At 45.1% G+C, this 19,657-nt stretch overlaps 1 protein-coding gene across 1 annotated transcript; it reads left to right on the forward strand.

The window, feature by feature from the left end:
- The first annotated feature begins 5,448 nt into the window (after positions 1–5,448).
- Nudt7 (nudix hydrolase 7) lies at positions 5,449–19,121 on the forward strand. Its single transcript, XM_051168997.1, has 4 exons — positions 5,449–5,586; positions 8,354–8,507; positions 14,958–15,116; positions 18,648–19,121. Exons 1-4 carry the CDS (start codon positions 5,477–5,479, stop codon positions 19,008–19,010), a joined length of 786 nt encoding a protein of 261 aa, XP_051024954.1. The 5' UTR covers positions 5,449–5,476; the 3' UTR covers positions 19,011–19,121.
- Positions 19,122–19,657: the final 536 nt, after the last annotated feature.

Raw genomic sequence — 19,657 nt, forward strand, 5'->3', positions numbered from 1 at the left:
TAATACTTAGATTGTGTTAATACGGTAGCAACTAGTCACGTGTTGCTATTTAAACTTAGATGAATTAAATGGGAGCAGATTAAAGAATGAGTTTCTGAGCCACTCCGGCTGCAGTGCAAGTGTTCAGCGGCCACATGTGGTTCATGATGGAGAGTGCGGTTGTCACTGCAGTTCCATGGACTGTGCTGCCAGCCACGTCACCCTTCCACATCAGACCCTTGAAATGACCCCAGAACAACCCGCAATCTCATTTGCCTTCTTAGCAATAGACGCTGCCTTCCCTGTTTTGTGGCCATTCTAAGACAGTCGAGCATAGGTCATCTGGGGGAGCTAGAAGGCAGTGGCAAACTGACAGCATCCTTCCCAAAAGGCTGGTCCAGCTGTCTGCCTACATGGTGAGGCTATTATTGAAACTATAAGATGAGATGGTACACATCACATTGCATTCCTGGAAGGAGAGTACTGATGATGTGGTCCTTCACTGAGGTTCAGTGTAGCACCAAGTTGGACAAGACATAGAGTCTGAATGTAAGCTGAGGTGTGTGCTGTTGCCTCTGTCAGTCCCCTTTCTGTTGCTGTGATCCAGTGCCCTTACAATAAGCAACTTAAGGGAGAAATAAGTTTTTTGGGTTTTTTGTTGTTGTTGTTGTTGTTGTTGTTATATGTTTATTTTGTTTGTAATTGCTTATGCTTCCAGAGGGGATACTGTTCATCGCAGTGGGGGGTGGGGGCAAGGCATCACAATAGTAGTATAACCATGGTGGCAGGAGCAAGAAACAGAGATAGAATAGGAAGTGGAAGCAGGTTATAAAACGCTAAACCCTGACCTCAGTGAAATATTTCCTCTAGCAAGGTTCCACCTTTGAAGGGCTCCACCTCCAAGAGGCTCCATAGCCTTGCCAAACAGTTCCATCGCCTGGGGACCAAGTATCCAAATACACTCTCTTACAGGGGCCATTTCTCCTTCAAACCACCACACTCCCTCCTTCAATTGTCTGTGGAGCTCAAAGAATTTAACTGGGGGATAGTTAGGAGTTTGTGAAAGGCTGACCAAGACCAAGGTGAGACTCTGGAGGGCAGAGTTTCCAGTGACGAAGCCCTCTGTTTCTGCCACAAAGTTGAGTTGCCCTGGTGTCCTGGAAAACCTTGAGCCAATTTCACAACTAATTTCCAGGCTAATTGGGAGCAGAAGGCTCCTCATGGGGAGACACAGCCGTACCCTGATATGCCTGCTAGTTAGAGCCTTCATTCAGATGACAAACTTCCCAGTACACTTGTCACCGGTAATTAAGTCTTCTTAATTGTTCTATTACACAAAGATTACAAGACAGGAACGCAATCAGACATCACCAATCTCCATCTCGTTCCCAAGCGGGTGCGGGCCATTAATGGTGTGACTTGTGTGAAGGCAGCACACTGGCAGAGATGTGTCAGTGAGTGGCAGGCCTGGCTCAGGACACTCAAAGATTTAAGGCAAGCACGAGCCTTCTGTTTTATTGTCATGCCATGAAAATTAAACATTCTTGGAAAGAGCTATGCTTCAATTCTCGTCTGATACACCTGGAAATAAATTCCCAGCCTTTTGTAACCCACAGTTGTTCTACAGGCACTTCCCTTATAATTCGTATATAACCCATAATATTCAAGTTTTACATCAACTTGACATATGTTAGAGTCATTTTGGAAATTGAGAATGACCCCACCATATTGGCCTGTGAGCAAACCCTGTGTTGTATTTTCTTGATCTATGATTGATGTGAGAGGGTCCAGCTCTCTTTGGGGGGGGGTCACCTCTGAGCTGGTGGTCTTAGATAGTCTTAGATATATAAGAAGTCAGGCTAAGCAAACCAACAAGCAGCCCGCCCCCCCCCCCCCCCCACTTCATGGCCTCTGTACGGTCTCTTCCTACCTGCCTCCAGGTTCCTGCCCAGCCTCCCTTGGATGATAGACTCAAAGTTGTAAGGTAAAACAAACCCTTCCCTCCCCGAGTTACTTTTGCTCACAATGTTTTTTTCACAGCAACAGAAACCCTAAATGAGACATAACCTTTGATGATTATTCAACCCCTTTCTCCAGAAGTTAAGGTTAGTCTATTTTTACTCAATCTGTGGCTACTGGTGGCTACTCTTAATTCTATTCTCTTTTCTTCTCCTTCTTCTCCCCCCCCCTTTTTCTTTGAGACAGAGCCTTATGTATTCAAGACACATCTGAAGTTTGTTATACATACATTAATAACCTTGAATGTCTGAATCATGGGCAACAACATGTCTGCCCATGCTGTTAAGGATTGGTACCCTATGGTCCTCGGAGGCCAACCCTTCCTCTTCTCTCTGGGGCTACTATATCAACAAGGTGTCAAGGCAGTTGGCTTTTATCTTCTCCGCATTAAATGCCACCTGTATTGGTGTTTCTGAGCCAATACCTTTGACGTTTATAGCAGAATTATCAGAAGTTGAAGGAACACCCTAGGTAAAATTTACCATAGAAATGAGAACCTATAGTGTCTGTAGCAATCTCAAACAGTCCATCTGGAGGGAAGTTTGTTAAGACTGAGGAAGTTTTGCAACACTTAGGAAGTAAACAACAAATAAGCCTCAGGAAATCTCTGAAACTGACAAAACACATGAGGCCTCTGCTCCCTAAAGTTATATAAGCAATAATGGCTGCTAAGGAGACTCAGACTAGCTGAGCTGTGCGGAACACACATTTTATTCTGTCCAACTGCCTGCAAATTGTGCAGAGAGACCCAAGGTTCTAGTTTTTATCAGCCATCAGCCATGCTGAGGTAAACCTTTGGTGATGGAGCTGCCTTTGACTCATCCTTGCTTCAGTAAGGAACCTCAGCAAACTCATTGGTTTATCAAGTTGGCCGTTAGTAGTATTGTATGTTGTCAGTTTCCTATGTGAGATGAAAAGACATTTATGTCACATATCCCTAGGAAAAGGGACCCACAACAGGGATTGATTTGTTTAGACACCACTTGCCCCTACCATGTGATTTTGACATCAGTAGCCCCTGACATATTAGTAGAGGAATTTCTATTAATAACTTAGTCCTTCTTGACTTTCTCAACCATCTTTCCTTCCAGGGGAACATTCCTTGGCTAAGAGGGAGGTAGCATGAGTTGATGGGGCTGAGAATAAGGGCTAAGTTGGTGGGAGTCGGAGAGAGAACAAGCTTCCAATCCATCAGAAGGCTGTGTGGTATTTATGTGTGAGGCTTGTTCTGGATGCTTCTCCTGAGCCTTCCTCCAGGAGCTTAGCTATGAATGATTGACACGCCTCTAAATCGGGGAAGGAACGAGGTGGCTCACATTCTCTGAGCATTATTTTCCCAGTGTGTTATCTTACTGTTCCTCTGCAGCCTACCAAGGTCCCACCGCACTGCCCACAGGCAGGAAAATTAATTGCTTCCCTGATGTGCCACACAGGCATCCCCATCCCCAGCTTCTATGCCCCGTTGCATTGATAGAGCACTTACTGGCACTCTGCTAATTATGTGCTGGCCTCTCCTCAGGTAGCCTTTGCTCCTGAGGGCTTGCTGGTGTTTTCTTTAGCTTAGCATCACTCACATGGCAGTCTGCAGGTGCTGCTAACCCTTTCTCCTGGGATGTACTTCCTTGAGAGGGCTGCACCTGTGGGGTGTGGCTTTAGGAGACCAACTTGATATGTTTCAGCAATGTTTTTCTTCCACACTTTTTTTTTTTTTTTTTAGAATTATGTTACTACCAGTAAATATGTGCAGGGCTGCTGAGCGAAGTCTTTGTTTTTAAAAGATGCTACCAGTGGGCCATGAGGCTCTGTTAACCACATGAATGCTTGTTGAACACACACACACACACACACACACACACACACACACACACACACACACACACACAAACACACACACACCTCTATCATGACACATGGCACAATGTGATGATACAGCTTCTAGCCTTACCAAAGCCATATAAGCTGAAAATTTCCTGTGAGTAGTGTGTGTGGATGTGTGTTCAAGAGCAGATATATGTGTGGGTGCACGTGCATTTGTGCATGAAGGCCAGAGGACAACCTTTGTTCTCCTGATTGTTTTCAGCATCTCCCTGACACCAACTGATTTCCTACCTTGCAGCCGCAGGTCTCCCTAAAACCCAGATTCCTAGTTCCTCTTCCTTGATGAAGAAGGTCAATTGCCATCTTGCTGTGACATCCAAGGCCTTTCTGTGCACTTCCACACTTCCAGAAAGATCCACAGCTACAACACACACACACACACACACACAGACACACACACATACTGAACAACGAGGCTCTCTAAACAAGACTCCATACTCAAGCTAGCTTCTGCCGTCCCCTCTGCCTACAGGGTTGTCTTTACCACCTTGGATGGCTTAGTCCAGATGGATGGGACCAACACTTGGCTCTGCACTTACTTGCTGTGTGACAGTGTGAGGGCATCTAAATCCTGTAAGTCTCAATTTGATGCTCTTTAAGGACAAACAGTCAATCAATAGAAGTCAGAAAAGAAAGAGAATTCCCAGATAGAATTCTCAGCCTTCAATTCAACCTTCTGAACCATGGTCATAGGTCCTTCCCACTCAGCCAACACACTGTTAATTGCTAGAGATGTAGGTTGTGTTTATTGTCACTCCTGTAGACCGAGAGGCCATAAAGGTCAAGGCTCCTTGTCTCAGCCATGGCCCCATGCGTCTCACAAGCAGCTATGCCATGAATGAGGAGTCACTTATTTCTCCCTCATGGTCAGACACACCTAATTCACAGGCCAATTGCCTCGCTGGGGTTTGTGGAAATACATGGGCTCAGAGGTCAGAATGAGGTAGTTTCAAATCAGAGCCTTATGACCTCAAGCCTGATAGGTTTCTTTTCTAATCTGAAAGAAAGAATAGCAATCTCATTGTAGAAATAACCAGATTCATTGTTCCTCTGAGGGATACTTTCTCACTCTCACAGGGAGAAAGGAAGGAGAGAACTGACCCCTGCAAGTTATCCTCTGACCTTCATACGTGTGCAGTCACACACACACACACACACACACACACACACACACGTAATGTTTTTAAAAATTAAATGCTTTTTACAATTGTCCATTGCAATTTTTCTCACATGCTCCATGGCTGGTTTTGAAGCCCAAGCTACTACATAGCAAACTGTTTTAGTGTTTGCTAAACACTAAAACTTTACTTTAAAACGCACTAAATTGGAAGATGACCAGGTATAACTTTTAGAGTAGTAACTGAACTGTAGCTATCTAGTCAAGTAAACGCTGATTTGGGGGGTGGAGGGGTGAAGCGCACTAAAACACTGCACTTTAAACTCTGTCAGCGCCACCGAAGACCTAACTCCGCCCCAAACACGCCCCCATAGGCCCCGCCCTCCCGAATCTAGCACCATCTGGCCTCTTCTAAACGCCCCGCCTCCAACCTCTCCTCCTTGCGTAGTCCCCGCCCCTCGCTCCCCTAGGAATAGGGCTACTATGCGCACGCGCGTCAGGACATATTGCTTCCTGAAGTCTCCAGCTGCTAATAGTACTGTAAGTACGGCAGGGCCCATGCCGCGACCATGTGGACTCCGGGAGCCTGTCAGGTAAAGATCTCCGACTCCAGGCCCTCGATCTCGACCTAGCCGGGCCCGGTTGACTGTTCAGGCCTGAGTCTGACCTGTCTAATCCATCCTGCAGTTCGGGCTCCTTAGGGCTCGCCTCTGCCCCGGTCTTTACTCCTAGAGACAGAATGGGGATTTCACCTAGTAAGATTCACACACCACGCAGGCGTGTCCTTATCCCCCAAGGTCACTATGCTTTCTTTCTGCCAACCTGTGTCACACTTCAGTAACCAGCGCCCCCACAGTGGAATCTCAGAACCCCGCGATGACCAGAGAACCCTGCATCAGCCAGACTGGGTTCAAGTTCCTGGGTGGCTTCTTCCACTCGTGATCGTGGCTCTTGCTCAAGGCACTGCTCCCAGCCTTGGCTCACATGATCCTGTTACTACCTACAGGGCTGTCCTGAGAATTAAACACAGAGTAGGGTGAGCCCTGCTCAGAGCTATGACTTGTGTTTTGATAGTATAGTCTTGGGACAGTTTCTAGACTTTTGTTTCCCTGCCGCCTCTGGGCAGCTCTAAGGGCTCCTTAAAAGCCTTCTTCCCGCTTCGCTCGCTGGCCAGCTGTCTTTTCTGGACAAGGCGCCAGTGAGTACTGGGTGCTCTGTGTGCCAGCTTTTAGTGACCTTTTTCAGGACATTTGATTGGTCTGTAGCCAGCTCCCTGCCACACGGAGGGTGCGGGGCGATGAGAATAAGCAAACACCTCCAGACAAGGCTTGTTAAGGACAAGTGCTGGTGATTAACCATCACAGCCGAGTGCCTCACTGCGTGCGCAAGAACTGGCCGCTTTGTCTTCGTGACTACCCTCAAGTAAGTTACAGATGGGGCCTCTGAGGTGCCAGGAGATGATGCCAGTTTTTTTTTGTTTTATTTTTTCCATGTGTAGCCCAGGCTGATCTCAAACTTTTGGCACTCCTCCTGCCTCAGCCTCCCCAAAAACTAGGACTACAGGTGTGACTTACCACCCCTGGCTCCATTCTTTTTTAAGATGAAATGAGTTCCGGCTGACCTAATCTGCTTTTGCACTGTCAGACTAAAGAATAATAAAAACTAATGTCCACTTTCTAAGGCCACCAGGACAAAGTTCTACAAACTGGATGGCTTAAGGAATAGCGATTTATCCTCTCTTGGGTCTGAAAGCCAGTCCAACAGCAAGGTGTCAGTGGGACCATCACCGGAAGTCTCTTTGAGGCGCTGCTTTGCCTCTTCCAGCTTCCGGTGGCTTCTGGTCATCCTTGGCTTGTACTAGCAGCATTTTGGTCCCCATCTCCATCTCCGTGGACATCTCTCTGTAACGTCTTCTCTTTCTTCAAAGACACTTGCCATTAGATTGAGAGGTTTCCATGAATCCAAGGTGATGTTATCTCAAGAGCCGGAACTGTTTACAGGATCTGCGAAGATCCTGTTTCCGAGTAAACTCACACCCCTGCTTTCTGAGTTGTCATGAACAAAGCCACCATCCAACACACTGGGCAGGCCAATAGCATGATATGCTTGTCTAGCGGGGGGAGGACCCAGAAAGAGCGCCATGAAAACAGTGCCATATTTATGGTGGTGTCTCTAAATTTTTGCGTAACCGTCAGCAATGGTTCTCAAGGGACAGTCCCTCGAGCCGGCACAGCAGCAACCCTGTCACTTTGAAGTTAGACCAAGTGCTCGTTCCCAGGACTCCCCTCAAAGTCACTGTGTCATGTTTTTTGGGAGTAAGTCCTGCAGTTTGTCATGAGCAGCCTTCTAGCAGATTCTGTGGCTGCTTGAGTTTGAGAATTACCTTTATAGGGCATCTGGGTTTGTGAACATTGCAGAGGGGCCCGGCAAGCCTCGTAATGACTTTTTGACACACCTGTCCTGTCTGCATGCAACTATAGTATGTTTTTCCTCAAAGAACTAGAAACAGGACCAGCACCTCCTACCCACCTCCGCCCCTGCTTTGTAAACGCTCTACTACTGAGCTACCACCCAGGCCCATCTACAGGGTCTAGAGTTCAAGGTCTGCCTTGAACTCACTCTGTATCCCAAGGATGCCTTGAGCTTGTGATCCTTCTGCCTCAGCCTCCCAAATAGCTGGGCTTACAGTGAGGCCCAGCGTACTTAAAGATATCAAAGTTCAAGTGTTATGTTATTGGGGGAATTCTTTTTTTTTTTTAATATTTTTTGTTTATTTATTATGTATACTGTGCATGTCAGATCACATTACAGATGATTGTGAGCCACCATGTGGTTGCTGGGAATTGAACTCAGGAGCTCTGGAAGAGCAGTCGGTGCTCTTAACCGCTGAGCCATCTCTCCAGCCCTATTGGGGGAATTCTTACCATACATGCTTGGTTTGGTTTTTTGAGGTAAGGTGCCATATGTCACAGGTAGGCCTTGAACTCACTGTTTCCTGAGGATAACCATTAACTCCTGATCCACCTGCCTTTATCTCTCAAATTCAGGTATTACCGACATGCATCAGGTTACCTGGCTTACACTTGAATTTTAAATTTAATTCCTTTCTATGTGAATGCATGTGTGCAGTGTGGACTTGGTGCTTTTTTGCCTCATTCAGTCTTGCCAGTGCATGCAAAGTTAAGTACTGTGATTTCTGCCAGGTTATTGGAAAACTATAACGAGACCCAGAAATGAAATCCAAGTTATATAACATACCCCACACACTCCCACTCTGAGACACCCTCACACAAATAGATTGGCAGGGGTAGGAGCTTGCTGCCAGAGCTCTGCTTACTAGAGATTTTTGCCTTGTCTTAGAAATAGCCTGATAGATGATGCCAAGGCCCGCTTGAGAAGGTTCGATGTTGGGACCAGATATTCCCACTTGTCTCCTAATAAGTACTCTGTCCTTCTGCCGTTGCTGGACAAAGGAGGAAAGCTGCACTTGCTATTCACCGTCCGTTCAGACAAGGTAGGTGACAAGAGGCTCCTGTGACATCTCAGGGCATTTACAAACACACTTCTGTCCCTTTGTCCTCACTTCGAGACGGCCGTTATCAAATGAACTTTTGAAATCATGGAGTTGGAGGGCTAGTGCAAGCCACGGGATGCAGTGGGATTTTGCTCGTTTGTTCAGTGATTTTTGAGACATGGGTTTGCTCTGTAGCTCAGGCTGGCCTTGAACTTATGACAATCTGCCTATCTCTGCCTCACAAGTATTTATTTTTAACGTGCATGCGTGTGTGCGTGTGTGTGTGTGTGTGTGTGTGTGTGTGTGTGTGTGTGTGTGTATGATTATAGAGGCCAGAGGAAGACATTGAGTGGCCTCCTCTATCACTGTCTGCCATGTTGCCTTGGAACAGGGCCTCTCACTGAACCTGAAGCTTGTGGGTTTGGCCTGCGAATCTCTCCTGTGCTGCAGCAGTCTTTCTTGCTGCACCTCCCCTCAGAACTGGAGTTATAACTATACACAGCTATGTCAACACCTTAACTGTGTGCTGGAGATACAGACTTGTGCGTGGAAGAATTTTTACTCGTTGAGTTACCTCCTCAGACTAACACACCATTTTAAAAAGAGTTTTTAGAAACAAGAAGAAGAAGGAAAAAAAAATAAAATAAAAAATTTTGACCTTATAAGAAACAGAAAACACTTTTAGACCAGGGTTACTGTTGGTCCTTAAGCAGCATTTGGGTCCAGAACATTCTTTGTTGAGGAGCCTTCTTGGGCACTGCGGGATGATTAGTGTTATCTTGACCTCTACCATCACACACATACACACACCTGTGTGATGACATCAAGTCTCCAGACAGTGCCAGTAATGCTTGCAGAATGGGTGTGGAAAAATGACCCCATCAATCTCGACTCTATTAGACTAATCTACCACGGGTAAACTGGAGCGTACTGTTGGTGGCCTAGGCCCCGAAGCCAGCTGACGTGCTGAATTATAACCGGAAGTTATGAACTGTCTCACTTTTTAGCCATACTAGGCCAGCTGTTCCCATCTCTCCTGTGTAGTCGCCCTTGTTTGTGTCGGGAATGTTTCGCAGAGAAAACTGAAGAAATGGTCATTTCACAGTCATCTGAGATAGAAGTAAATGGACCACAAAGTAGCATGGCCTTTCAAGTAGGACAATTTAAAATATCTCATTGACAGCATGTGTATGCAAATAAGCAATATGTTAATAAAGAAATATGTAAGTAAGGACCCTGATTTGACAGAACTGTGGCGATCCTTTTTACTTCGGGACAGGCAAGTGACACAGGTCCATGTACTGATCAAAACTTAGTTTCTCAAAGGAGAGACAGACACTTAGCTGGAACCAGGGAAATGGGATCTGTTCTCAGCTTCACTCTTAAGCACACATGAAGGGCTTATAACCGTCCACCTCCCCCCCAACCACCCCACCCCCCGTGTGTATATTTTAATTATCAGAGAAGCAATAAATCCCATATAAAATTAAGCCTGTAGCCAATGGTACTCTGATTTTTTTTATGACAGCCACTACAGTTATGTCTGATGATTATAAAGGTCATTTTTATATATTTACTTTTAATTTTTAAAGACTTATTTGTATGTGTGTATGACCGTCTTGTCTGAATGAATATATGTGCACCATGTGGGTTCAGCCCACATAGGTCAGACAAGGGCATTTGAATATTCTGGAACTAGAGCTCTAGGAGGTCGTCAGCCACACCATGAGTGCTGGGAACTGAACCTGGGTCTTTGGCAAGAACAGCAAGTGCTCTTAACCACTGAGCCATCTCTCCGCATCTCAAAGACATTTTAAAAATTAGTTAAAATCCTATTCACTCTGACTGCAAGCCCTACCTCCCTGTTAAAGAGGGAAGCAGAGTGCTCTTCAGGTAGCCCTGCAGCTACTACAGGGGCCTGGGGCCTCTTAGCTACCTGAAAGTTTTCAGGCTTAGGGTTCAAGGGAACATACGTGGCTTGCCCTTTTGGGTAAGATATGTACTCAAAGAATTACTAATATCACAGGCAGCCAGCCAGCATGGTAGGGGCTCTGGTTAGAGATCAGGTCTGTGAGGCAAAGTAGGGGAGTCCCTTCTCAGAGGTCTCAGCAGAAGGAAAGTTTTGGTGGCAGTCAGGCTGCTTCTGAGTTCCAGTCAGGTGACAGAGAAGGAGAAAGAGGGTCTTGCATTGCCAGGAAGGAATGCGAGACTGCAGAAGTATGAGGGAAGGGAGGTGTGTTCCCCTTGTATGAGTGGAAGCGTGTTTCTGTATGGTAGTCTGGCAACCTGAGGCAGTCAACTTCACTGGAGAAGTGAGAATGGTTTGTGTGTGTGTATGTGTGTGTGTGTGTGTGTACATATATATTCCTCAGTACAACCTACTCAATCCATAGCATTGCTACTCATATATGTTTTGAGGGCCAACCATTTTGTATCTGATAACCAGCTGATGTGCTCTTCTCTGGGGAAGACTCTATTTTCCCCTGGTGTCACTATTAGTTGCCTGCAGTTCTTTGTGTAGGGCTGGGTCCTATTTGGCTCCACCCACCACCCATCTTTGGCATATCTCTTGGTGTCATTCTTGTTCAGCTTATGTTTTGGCCACCATGTTGGTGAGTTTATGAGTGTCTTCTGGTAGTGGCAGGATCTCCGTTGTTCTTTGAGACAAAGTCTTTTACTGCCCTGAAGCTCACCAAACAGCCTAGGAAACATATAGACACATCATAGCAACTGATGAAAAAAAAAAAAAAAAAAGGCCATGAATTTGAAAGCGATCAAGGAAGGGTGTATATGAGAGGGTTTGGAGAGAGGAAAAGGGTGGGAGAAATGATGTAATTCTATTATAAGCTCAGAAATAAAAACAAGCAAACCAAAAAAGAAGAAATGGGTGGAGCTGGCACCTAAGGAATGGTATCCAATGCTGACCTCTGCCCTTTACATCCCATGTAGACTTGTATACCCACATAATCATACATGCAGGCATACATGTTTCTTATACTATTTATAGAGGAAGAAGATTATGAGTTCCCATGCCTCGACAGAGCCCTTTCTGGTCCTGACAGTGTGTGAACAGTTAGGTTTTTTTTCCCAAATGCACTTGCTTGCTCAAAACATTCTGTAAGAGTAGAGCTCTCAGGAATTCAAAAGGTTAATTGGAGTTGAGGTGGAAGGCCACTTGAATTGAATTGGCCTGCTCTGGGGTCTCTTCAAAGAAGAGCTTTCAAAACATATTTAAAATCAGGTCTGTATTTCTATCAAGCCTGTTGAGTCCTTGTGGGTGCCCCTGGCACTGGCTACTGTAGTTGTTGAATGTGCGAACAAGAAATCACATTTTAGAGGTGATGTATCAGGAAGTCTATTCTCAAGTCTTTTGTAAGACTCACTGCAGTCGATAGGAAATGGTCCATCCTTCCTCTCCCTCCTCTCATCTCTGTCATTAATGAGAAGATGTGTGAGGGGCCACAACTGCCAAAGCAGATCCTGTAGAACTCTTTGTTTATAATAGAGAAAAACTGCCAATGTTTGATGTTTTCAAATGACTTGCCCAGGGCTGGGAGTGGAGCACGATGGCAAAACAGTTTCCTGCTGTACACAAAGCCTTGGCTCCACCCTCAGCAACACAAAATAAAATAAACGAATAATAAAAATTAAAAAAAGCTTGCTAAAGCAGAGTCTTCAGTTATAGAAAGCTAAATAAAGTTCATGATGCCCTTAGTCCTCTCAAAGTACTGTAACAAACTACCTTGCACTGGATGGGTTATGAATAAAAACATTTCTCGAGGTTGGGGAGGCCAGGAAGTTCAGCATGAAGGCACCTGCCGATCAAGCACCGCCACCCCATCCCAGTGTGCTCTCGGGATGAAAGGAGCAGTGGGTATCTGTGCACTTCCTTTATAAAGGCTCTAATCTCACTGATAAGGGCCTTGCTCCATTATGATTTTTCAATGTTTTCAATGATTTTCACAACCCCTGTGACTGAGGGTTTCAACATTTGAGGAAACAGGTATTCAGCCCAGTGCGGGCTTCTAGCTCTCCTTACACAGCTCTGTCGACCGCGGTGTTAAAAAATGCCAACAGGACATCTTGGTTGAACTCTGAACATCAAGAAGTGACCTTTACTTCTAATGAGAAGGGTCCTCATTACATTGGCCTGCCTGGGAGCTAGACACAGCTCCCCGAGCCGCAGCCTCAGCTCTGTGTAACCGCTCTGCGGTTATGACAGGTGCACGCTGCTGTGATCTGTGCACACAGTTGGCAAGAAGCTGGCCGAAGGATCCTGCTGAGTCAGGCCCTGGCAGCAAATGGGCGGGGAAGACAATGAACAAGGGCAGGTGATGGTATAAGAGAAACTGCGCTGGGCTAGCTGAGAAGAGAAGGGTGGGGTTGTATCTCTCAGAGATGGGTAAGGAGGAAATGCCTCAGGTGCTACATGTGAAGGCGCTGTCCGAAAATCAGAAAAGACCGGAGTCAGAAAGTGGGTAGAGAAACAGAGATGTTGAAATACACAGAAGCAAGGAGCATGGCTCATCAACCATACTGTGCTTTAGCAAATGCTTACTTATTTATTTTAATTGAGTGAATGTGTGTGTGTGTGTGTGTGTGTGTGTGTGTGAGAGAGAGAGAGAGAGAGAGAGAGAGAGAGAGAGAGAGAGAGAGAGAGTGTGTGTGTCTGGGACCCAGAGGAAAACATTTGAGAGTCATGTCACTTCTCTCCTTCTGCCTTGCCGTTGGACTGGTTCTCTCCTGGCTCTATCTTTTAATTCCTCAGCTACAGATTGCTCTTCAAGCTGATGTCAGGTTGTGTCAAAAATCCTGAAAATGATTGCTAGTTAATAAAACAGAACTTCAAGGTTCTGGCCAGTTCTCTCGTCTCTGCCTGTTTGTGAGAATTCCGGAATTGAAGACGCATGCCATCACATCCACCTTCTTATGTGGATTCTAGGGATCAAACACACAGGCCGTCAGGCTTGCATAGCAAGCTCCTCTACCAGCCGAGCCATGCCCATCGCCCTAGAAACTCAATAGTCATGCTGATTAAAGGCACAGCCGCTAGACTGAAATTGCAATTTATAGCCCACTGTGTAAACTTTGTCAGGTAATTTAACCTCTGGGTGTCTTCCTCTCTGTGTGGGAAAAAAAAAAAAAAAAAAAAAAAAAAAGAAAGAAAGAACAGTAATCTAATGTGGTTCGTGTGGCCATTAGTAGAGAGAATTTGTGATTAATACAAACAAAGGAATAGTGTTTGGCCATACAGGGATGAAATACTGACCAGTACCTCACAGACAAGATGCTGAGACACACAAAAGGTCACATGTCATATGGTTTCATTCACATGAAAACAAACTGGAAATCCATTTGGACAGAACGCAGAGAGCAGGGAAGAGGGAGAGAACGCTTAATGGATGTGGTTTCCTCTTGGAGTGGGGAAAACATTCTGAAACTAGATATCAGGTATGGCAGCACATCATTATGAGTTTATTAAATGTTCCAGAATTGTTTGTTTTAAAATGGTTAATCTTATACTATATCCATTTTACTTCACTAAGAATGCTTTAAAAAATAATAGCTTGTGGGGGCAGGAGTGTAGATCAGCTGATAGAGTGATTGCCTAACATGTACTATGTCCCAGTTTTAGGCCTCAGCACAGCCTAAAATTGATCCTTACACTGGGGAGATGGAAACAGGAAGATCAAAGGTTCAAGGTCATCCTTGATTACATAGCAAATTTGAGGCCAAACTGAACTGTATAAGACCCTGTCTTAATCTTTCCCCCAAAATATACCAAACGGCTTATAGAAAAATCCTTATGGAACGTATACCCTAAATATGGTAAGTACCCACAAAAGATCCAACAAAATCATCTGTTGATAATACTTTTTTTTTTTTTTTTTTTTTTTAGTTTTTGGGTTTGGGCTTTTGTTTTTTTCGAGACAGGGTTTCTCTATGTTGTGTTGGCTGTCCTGGACTCGCTTTCTAGATCAGGCTGGCCTTGAACTCACAGCAATCTGATCCTCCTGCCTCTGACTCACTGAGTGCCAAGGCATGCACCACCACTCTCAGTCATAATAGTGTCTTTACAGTATCCTTTCTTTTAGCTTTTATCAACTCTCATTGGTGTCTGTTTGTGTTTATGCTGACTTTTAGAGGCTTGTAGAGAAAAAATCAGGAATGAGGGAAGTTCGCAATGTTATTTGTGTGTATGTGTGTCTGTGTGTGTGTGTGTGTGTGTACGTTTCCCAAGACTATACAAAGAAACTCTGTCTCAAAAAAAAAAAAAAAAAAAAAAAAAGGCAGTATTGTAAACAGATGATTCTTTGTTGTTTTGCTTTGTCTTGGGGATTCAAGGAAAAAACATAGCTTGGACACTGTAGATACTGAGTTAATATTTGTTGAATTCCTTGCTTCTAAACTTGAAATCTCATTTGTAACTCTGTTCTTTCAATCTCCCAGCTGAGAAGGGCACCTGGAGAAGTCTGTTTTCCTGGAGGAAAGAGGGATCCAGTAGACAAGGATGACACGGCCACTGCTCTCCGTGAAGCCCAGGAAGAGGTGGGCTTGCATCCCCACCAAGTGGACGTGGTCTCTCACCTGGTGCCATATCTGCTCTATGTAAGGACTCTCATGGGCCCTTCTGAGCTCCCAAGGGGGCCCTGCATTTGTTCAAATGTAATTCCCAGGAGAACCATGTGCAGGACCAGGAGAACTGAGCCCTTGTGTGGACTTTGCTCCTCGTGAGCTCTGTGGTCATGGATAAGCCCCTCTCACCCTGTCCAGAAAGAAAGGGGGGGGGTGGAGCTATCTCAGTGACTGTCAGCCTGGGTGCTGGAGAACCTTGGTGTAATCAGAATTGCTCTCTTAACGTTGAGTTCATGTGTACTTTTCTCTGGTATACATTTATCTCAACAATTCAGTTGAAAAATAATACACTATTGTGCAATGTACTAAACAGTATCCTCTTGGAGGGGCCAGTGTTTTCTGTTTATCCTGATTTTTGGTGCACCCCTTGAGATAAAGAGTCCTCTTGTCACAGGACTAAGGGGCTTTCTATCCTTAGCCTCATCTTAGGAACCACACTGCATTTGATAGGCAGGTTGCTATGGTCCTTGGGTCTGTGATGATTTCTGACACTTCGTGTTATCGTGGCAGTTTTAAGCTGTACTGGATGTCCTTTACCTTGGGTAACTCATGGTTAAGGCATTTTGAGAACGATTTTCTTCTTATGTGTGTGTATGTGAGGGCTGGTGAATTTACATGCAGGATCCCACAGAGGCCAAAAGAGAGTGTCAAGCCCACTAGAACTGGAGTTATAGCGGCCAGGAGCCACCTGCTGTGGATGCTGGGAACCTGAATCTGGTCCCCTATAGGAGCAGCAAGTGTTTTCCACTGTGGAACCAGCTCTCCAGCCCCTGGGTTCCTCTTGGTTATACTAGGGGAGGAGTGTAGTAAAAGAACAGGCTCCATTGATAAGCTGCCTCGACACTGGCAGTGTTTGTCATTGCATTGCTGTGTGGCTTGGGGCATCTTTGTTCTATAAACCAAACAGTATAGGAAAGCCTGGAGCTGGGATAGCCAGTTCTCATTGGCTGTTGCATTGGAACAGTCACTGCTGAGCAGATGGACTTTAGGAGTCACTTGTTGATTGTTTTGTCAGCATAAATGTACTATAACACTCCAAGTTCATGTCCAGAATGATGACTGATGAGTGCTCATCTGTTCCCATGTTACCACACCCAGTCTCTCCCTTGACATTGCTGTGGTACATTGGTCACAACTGAGAAACAATGTTAGAACGTTATTATGAACTAAACCCACCCTTTCTTTTCTACTTTTCCTATTGTCTTCCCTTCTGCCCTTGGCCCCATCCTACATACCAGATTGTATCCAGGTGATAGATACACAGAGACAGAGAGACAGAGATAGGGAGACACAGCCAGAGAGAACGGGGCACTAGAGAGAAGGAAATGTGGCAGCTTCCTCCTCTTTGGTTGCATTCTCTAATGGGGTGATTTTTCAACTCATGTCTGCAAATTCCCCCAACACATTTAGTCGAGCTTAGAATTTTATGGACTCATTGAGCCAAAGCTGTTAAAAGTTCTGCAAGCTAGAGAAGCTTCGTTTCCACAATCGCTGGGAGCTACTGAATTATATGTGGGTGGAGAGAAGAAAATGGAATTCACAGATGCCTCAGTCAGCCTTTGTTACTCTAACAAATACCTGAGCTAATCAACTTATTAGCTGGTTTTAAGGTTTTAAATGTCAAGCTGTATGTAGGGTGGGGGGTGGGGCATGTCTTTGTGCTTAATAAATGCAGGAGTGCTCAGTCCACTGTGGGCATTACAATCCCCTAGACAGGTGATTCAAGGTTGTAAGACAGCTACCTAAGCATAAGCCAGCTTGATAGCCAGCAACAGCATCATTCATTGTTTCTGCCTCATTTCTTCAGCTGTGAAGTGAATTCCTTGCTCAGAGGTAATGCTGTGTAGAAGAGCAAGCAGACCCTCCTTTGAGTGAGTTGCAGTCTTGACTTCCCTCAGTGACACACTGAGCTTGAGCTGTGAGACCAGAAACCCTTTCTCCCCCAAATGACTTTTGGTGAGAATGTCTTTTGTCCCCTCACAGCAACAGAAATGAAGCTAAAACATAGAAGTAAGATTTACTTCAGCTTGTAGTTTTAAAGGTTTGGGCCCATGATTGGTTGGCCCCATTGCTTTGGGGACTGTAGAAAGGCAACTCATTCTGGCATATTCTCTTGGGGCTCTCTTGAGACCTTTTCATATATCCTTCCCTCCTCTTAGGCATTTCTGGTAGCCAGCAGCTCTCTGCCAAGAACTCACCACTGGGTGACCGACGAGAGCTTGATGGACATCCTGTACAGAGTCAGCAGATCCTAGACTGACACCCTGAAAAGCTGTCCTCCACCAGTGCCTGGGGCTGGGCCTGAAAACCCAGCTCCTTGTCTCTAGCTACAGTATCCTCCACAGCACCCAGCCTGGCTTCTTCACCAACCTATTGCTCTCCCTTCTTAGCCTCTCCCCATTTTCTCCTGATAACACTTTTGTAAGAAATTGCTTACATCTCAGCCCTCAGCATCTGATCTGGGATACCCCATGACCTCTGAGAGTGTGTCCTTACACAAGACCCAACATGGCTGAGGGTCTTGGTGGCCTGTGACCTCAGATTTACTGCCCTAAGGCTATTTAAGGTCTCCCCTCTATCTAAAGGTTGTTACTCACCCTGCATGCACTTGAAAGTATAACCTGTTTCCATTCTTAAAACACTCTCTGGCTGTGTCCCTCCATGAGAGGTTCCCATAGGCCTGTTTAACCTTCTCTGGACTCCTACCTCACACTGTACTTGCCTCTGGGTTTCTCCAGCATCTTTTTGATGACCCAGGAACTTCAAACTAGAGAGCATACCTCTGTTCAATCCCCATCTCTCCTGCAGGCTTTACAGTAGAAATGAAGACCCTCTATCCAGCACAAACTCAGGGTCATTTGCAAGCATTTGTGCTCATAAATAAAACTATCCCTTCACAATACAAATACATATGTGATAAAACATATAGTTTATAAACAATTGTATGGTTTACAGTTTTATGTATATATTTACTCTAAATAGAAGTATGCCACAAGTGATATCAGGTCACTTTTCTGTTCGTAAGACATCATCACCCTGTCCTCACCAAGAGGAAAGGGTATGTGATGTCATTTCAATGAATGACTTTTACCATGGTTTAACCTAAGTTTCCATCAGTGAGAAGTAGCAACTGTGGAGTTTGGAGCTGTTTGGAGATAGTACTTTTGCTTTGCCCATGTACCTTTATTTGCATGGAGGGATTTATAAAGTAGACAGTTACAAATGTGATTCCTAAGTCAAGGGGATCATAGTTTTAATAACACCACCTTATGGTCATTTCAGTCATACAGGTGTGTGTGCGTCCATGTGCACACATGCACCTAACCCAGGTAGAGCATCTCTGTTACACGGGGCACATGAATTTGTGTCTGGAGAGCACCAACGGCCCACCTTGTGCCATAGATCATGGCTGTGGTCTTTCCTCTACTAAAAGTGGCCCGAGTTTAATCTTTGAAACGGCATCACTGTACTTTGTAATGTGTGGGTTTTGGTCTCTACTTTCAGAAAGATGCGCTGGTGACCCCCGTAGTGGGTTTTCTAGATCACAACTTCCAGCCCCAGCCTAACGCTGATGAAGTTAAGGATGTGTTCCTCGTGCCTTTGGACTATTTCCTGCATCCCCAAGTCTACCACCAGAACCACTTCACACACTCCGGCCACCACATTGTGGTACAGTGCTTTGAGTATACAGACCCTGAGACGGGCATGAAGTACCTGATCAAAGGAATGACCTCAAAACTGGCCGTGCTGGCCGCCCTAATTATTTTGGAAAAGAGCCCATCATTTGAGATTGAGTTTGATCTCAATGATCTGATACCATCTTGTGAAAAGACCTTCCTTCGTAAACTCCCTTCAAGCAAGCTGTGAAAAACCCAAAAGAACATCCACAGCGTTTTTGCCTGAGCTTATTCACAGAACGACATTGCTAGCAGGTGGATCTGACAGGTGTGAATATTTTTCCTGCAACATGAAGGTAAAGCCCTGCCTTGTTTCCAGTTGCATTTTTTTTCCCATCCAGAACATACAAAGTCTTTCAAAAATAGAAAAATGCATGGGCAGGGCAGTCTAATTTTATCCATAATGCCAATATTTTTAGTCATTTTATGGGTATCTGGAACATAATAAATATTTGTTGAATATATGGTTTGGAATGTTTAACTTATTTTAAAGCATTTGAAATACATGTGCAATCCACTGTTTTTATGTGACAAAAACTTCTGGCTAGTCATTCAAACCTATCCTCTCAGAACTACAGAGATAGCTCCACCAATTCAGTGCCTGCCTTGCAAGCATAAGGATTTGAGTTCGATCCCCATCACCCATGGAAAATGACCCAGGTGTGGTGGTGTACATTTGTCATCCTAGTATTGGCGACAGAGAACCAGATATCTCTGAGGCTTACTGTCCAGGTAGCCAACCCTACTTGGCAAGCTCCAGGTCAAGAAAAGCCTCTTTTTAAAATACAAATGTTGGCAGTGCCAGAGGAATGACACCTAAGATGGTCCTCTGACCTC

Source organism: Acomys russatus, chromosome 26 (genome assembly GCF_903995435.1).
Source record: "Acomys russatus chromosome 26, mAcoRus1.1, whole genome shotgun sequence".
NCBI classification, from domain to species: domain Eukaryota; kingdom Metazoa; phylum Chordata; class Mammalia; order Rodentia; family Muridae; genus Acomys; species Acomys russatus.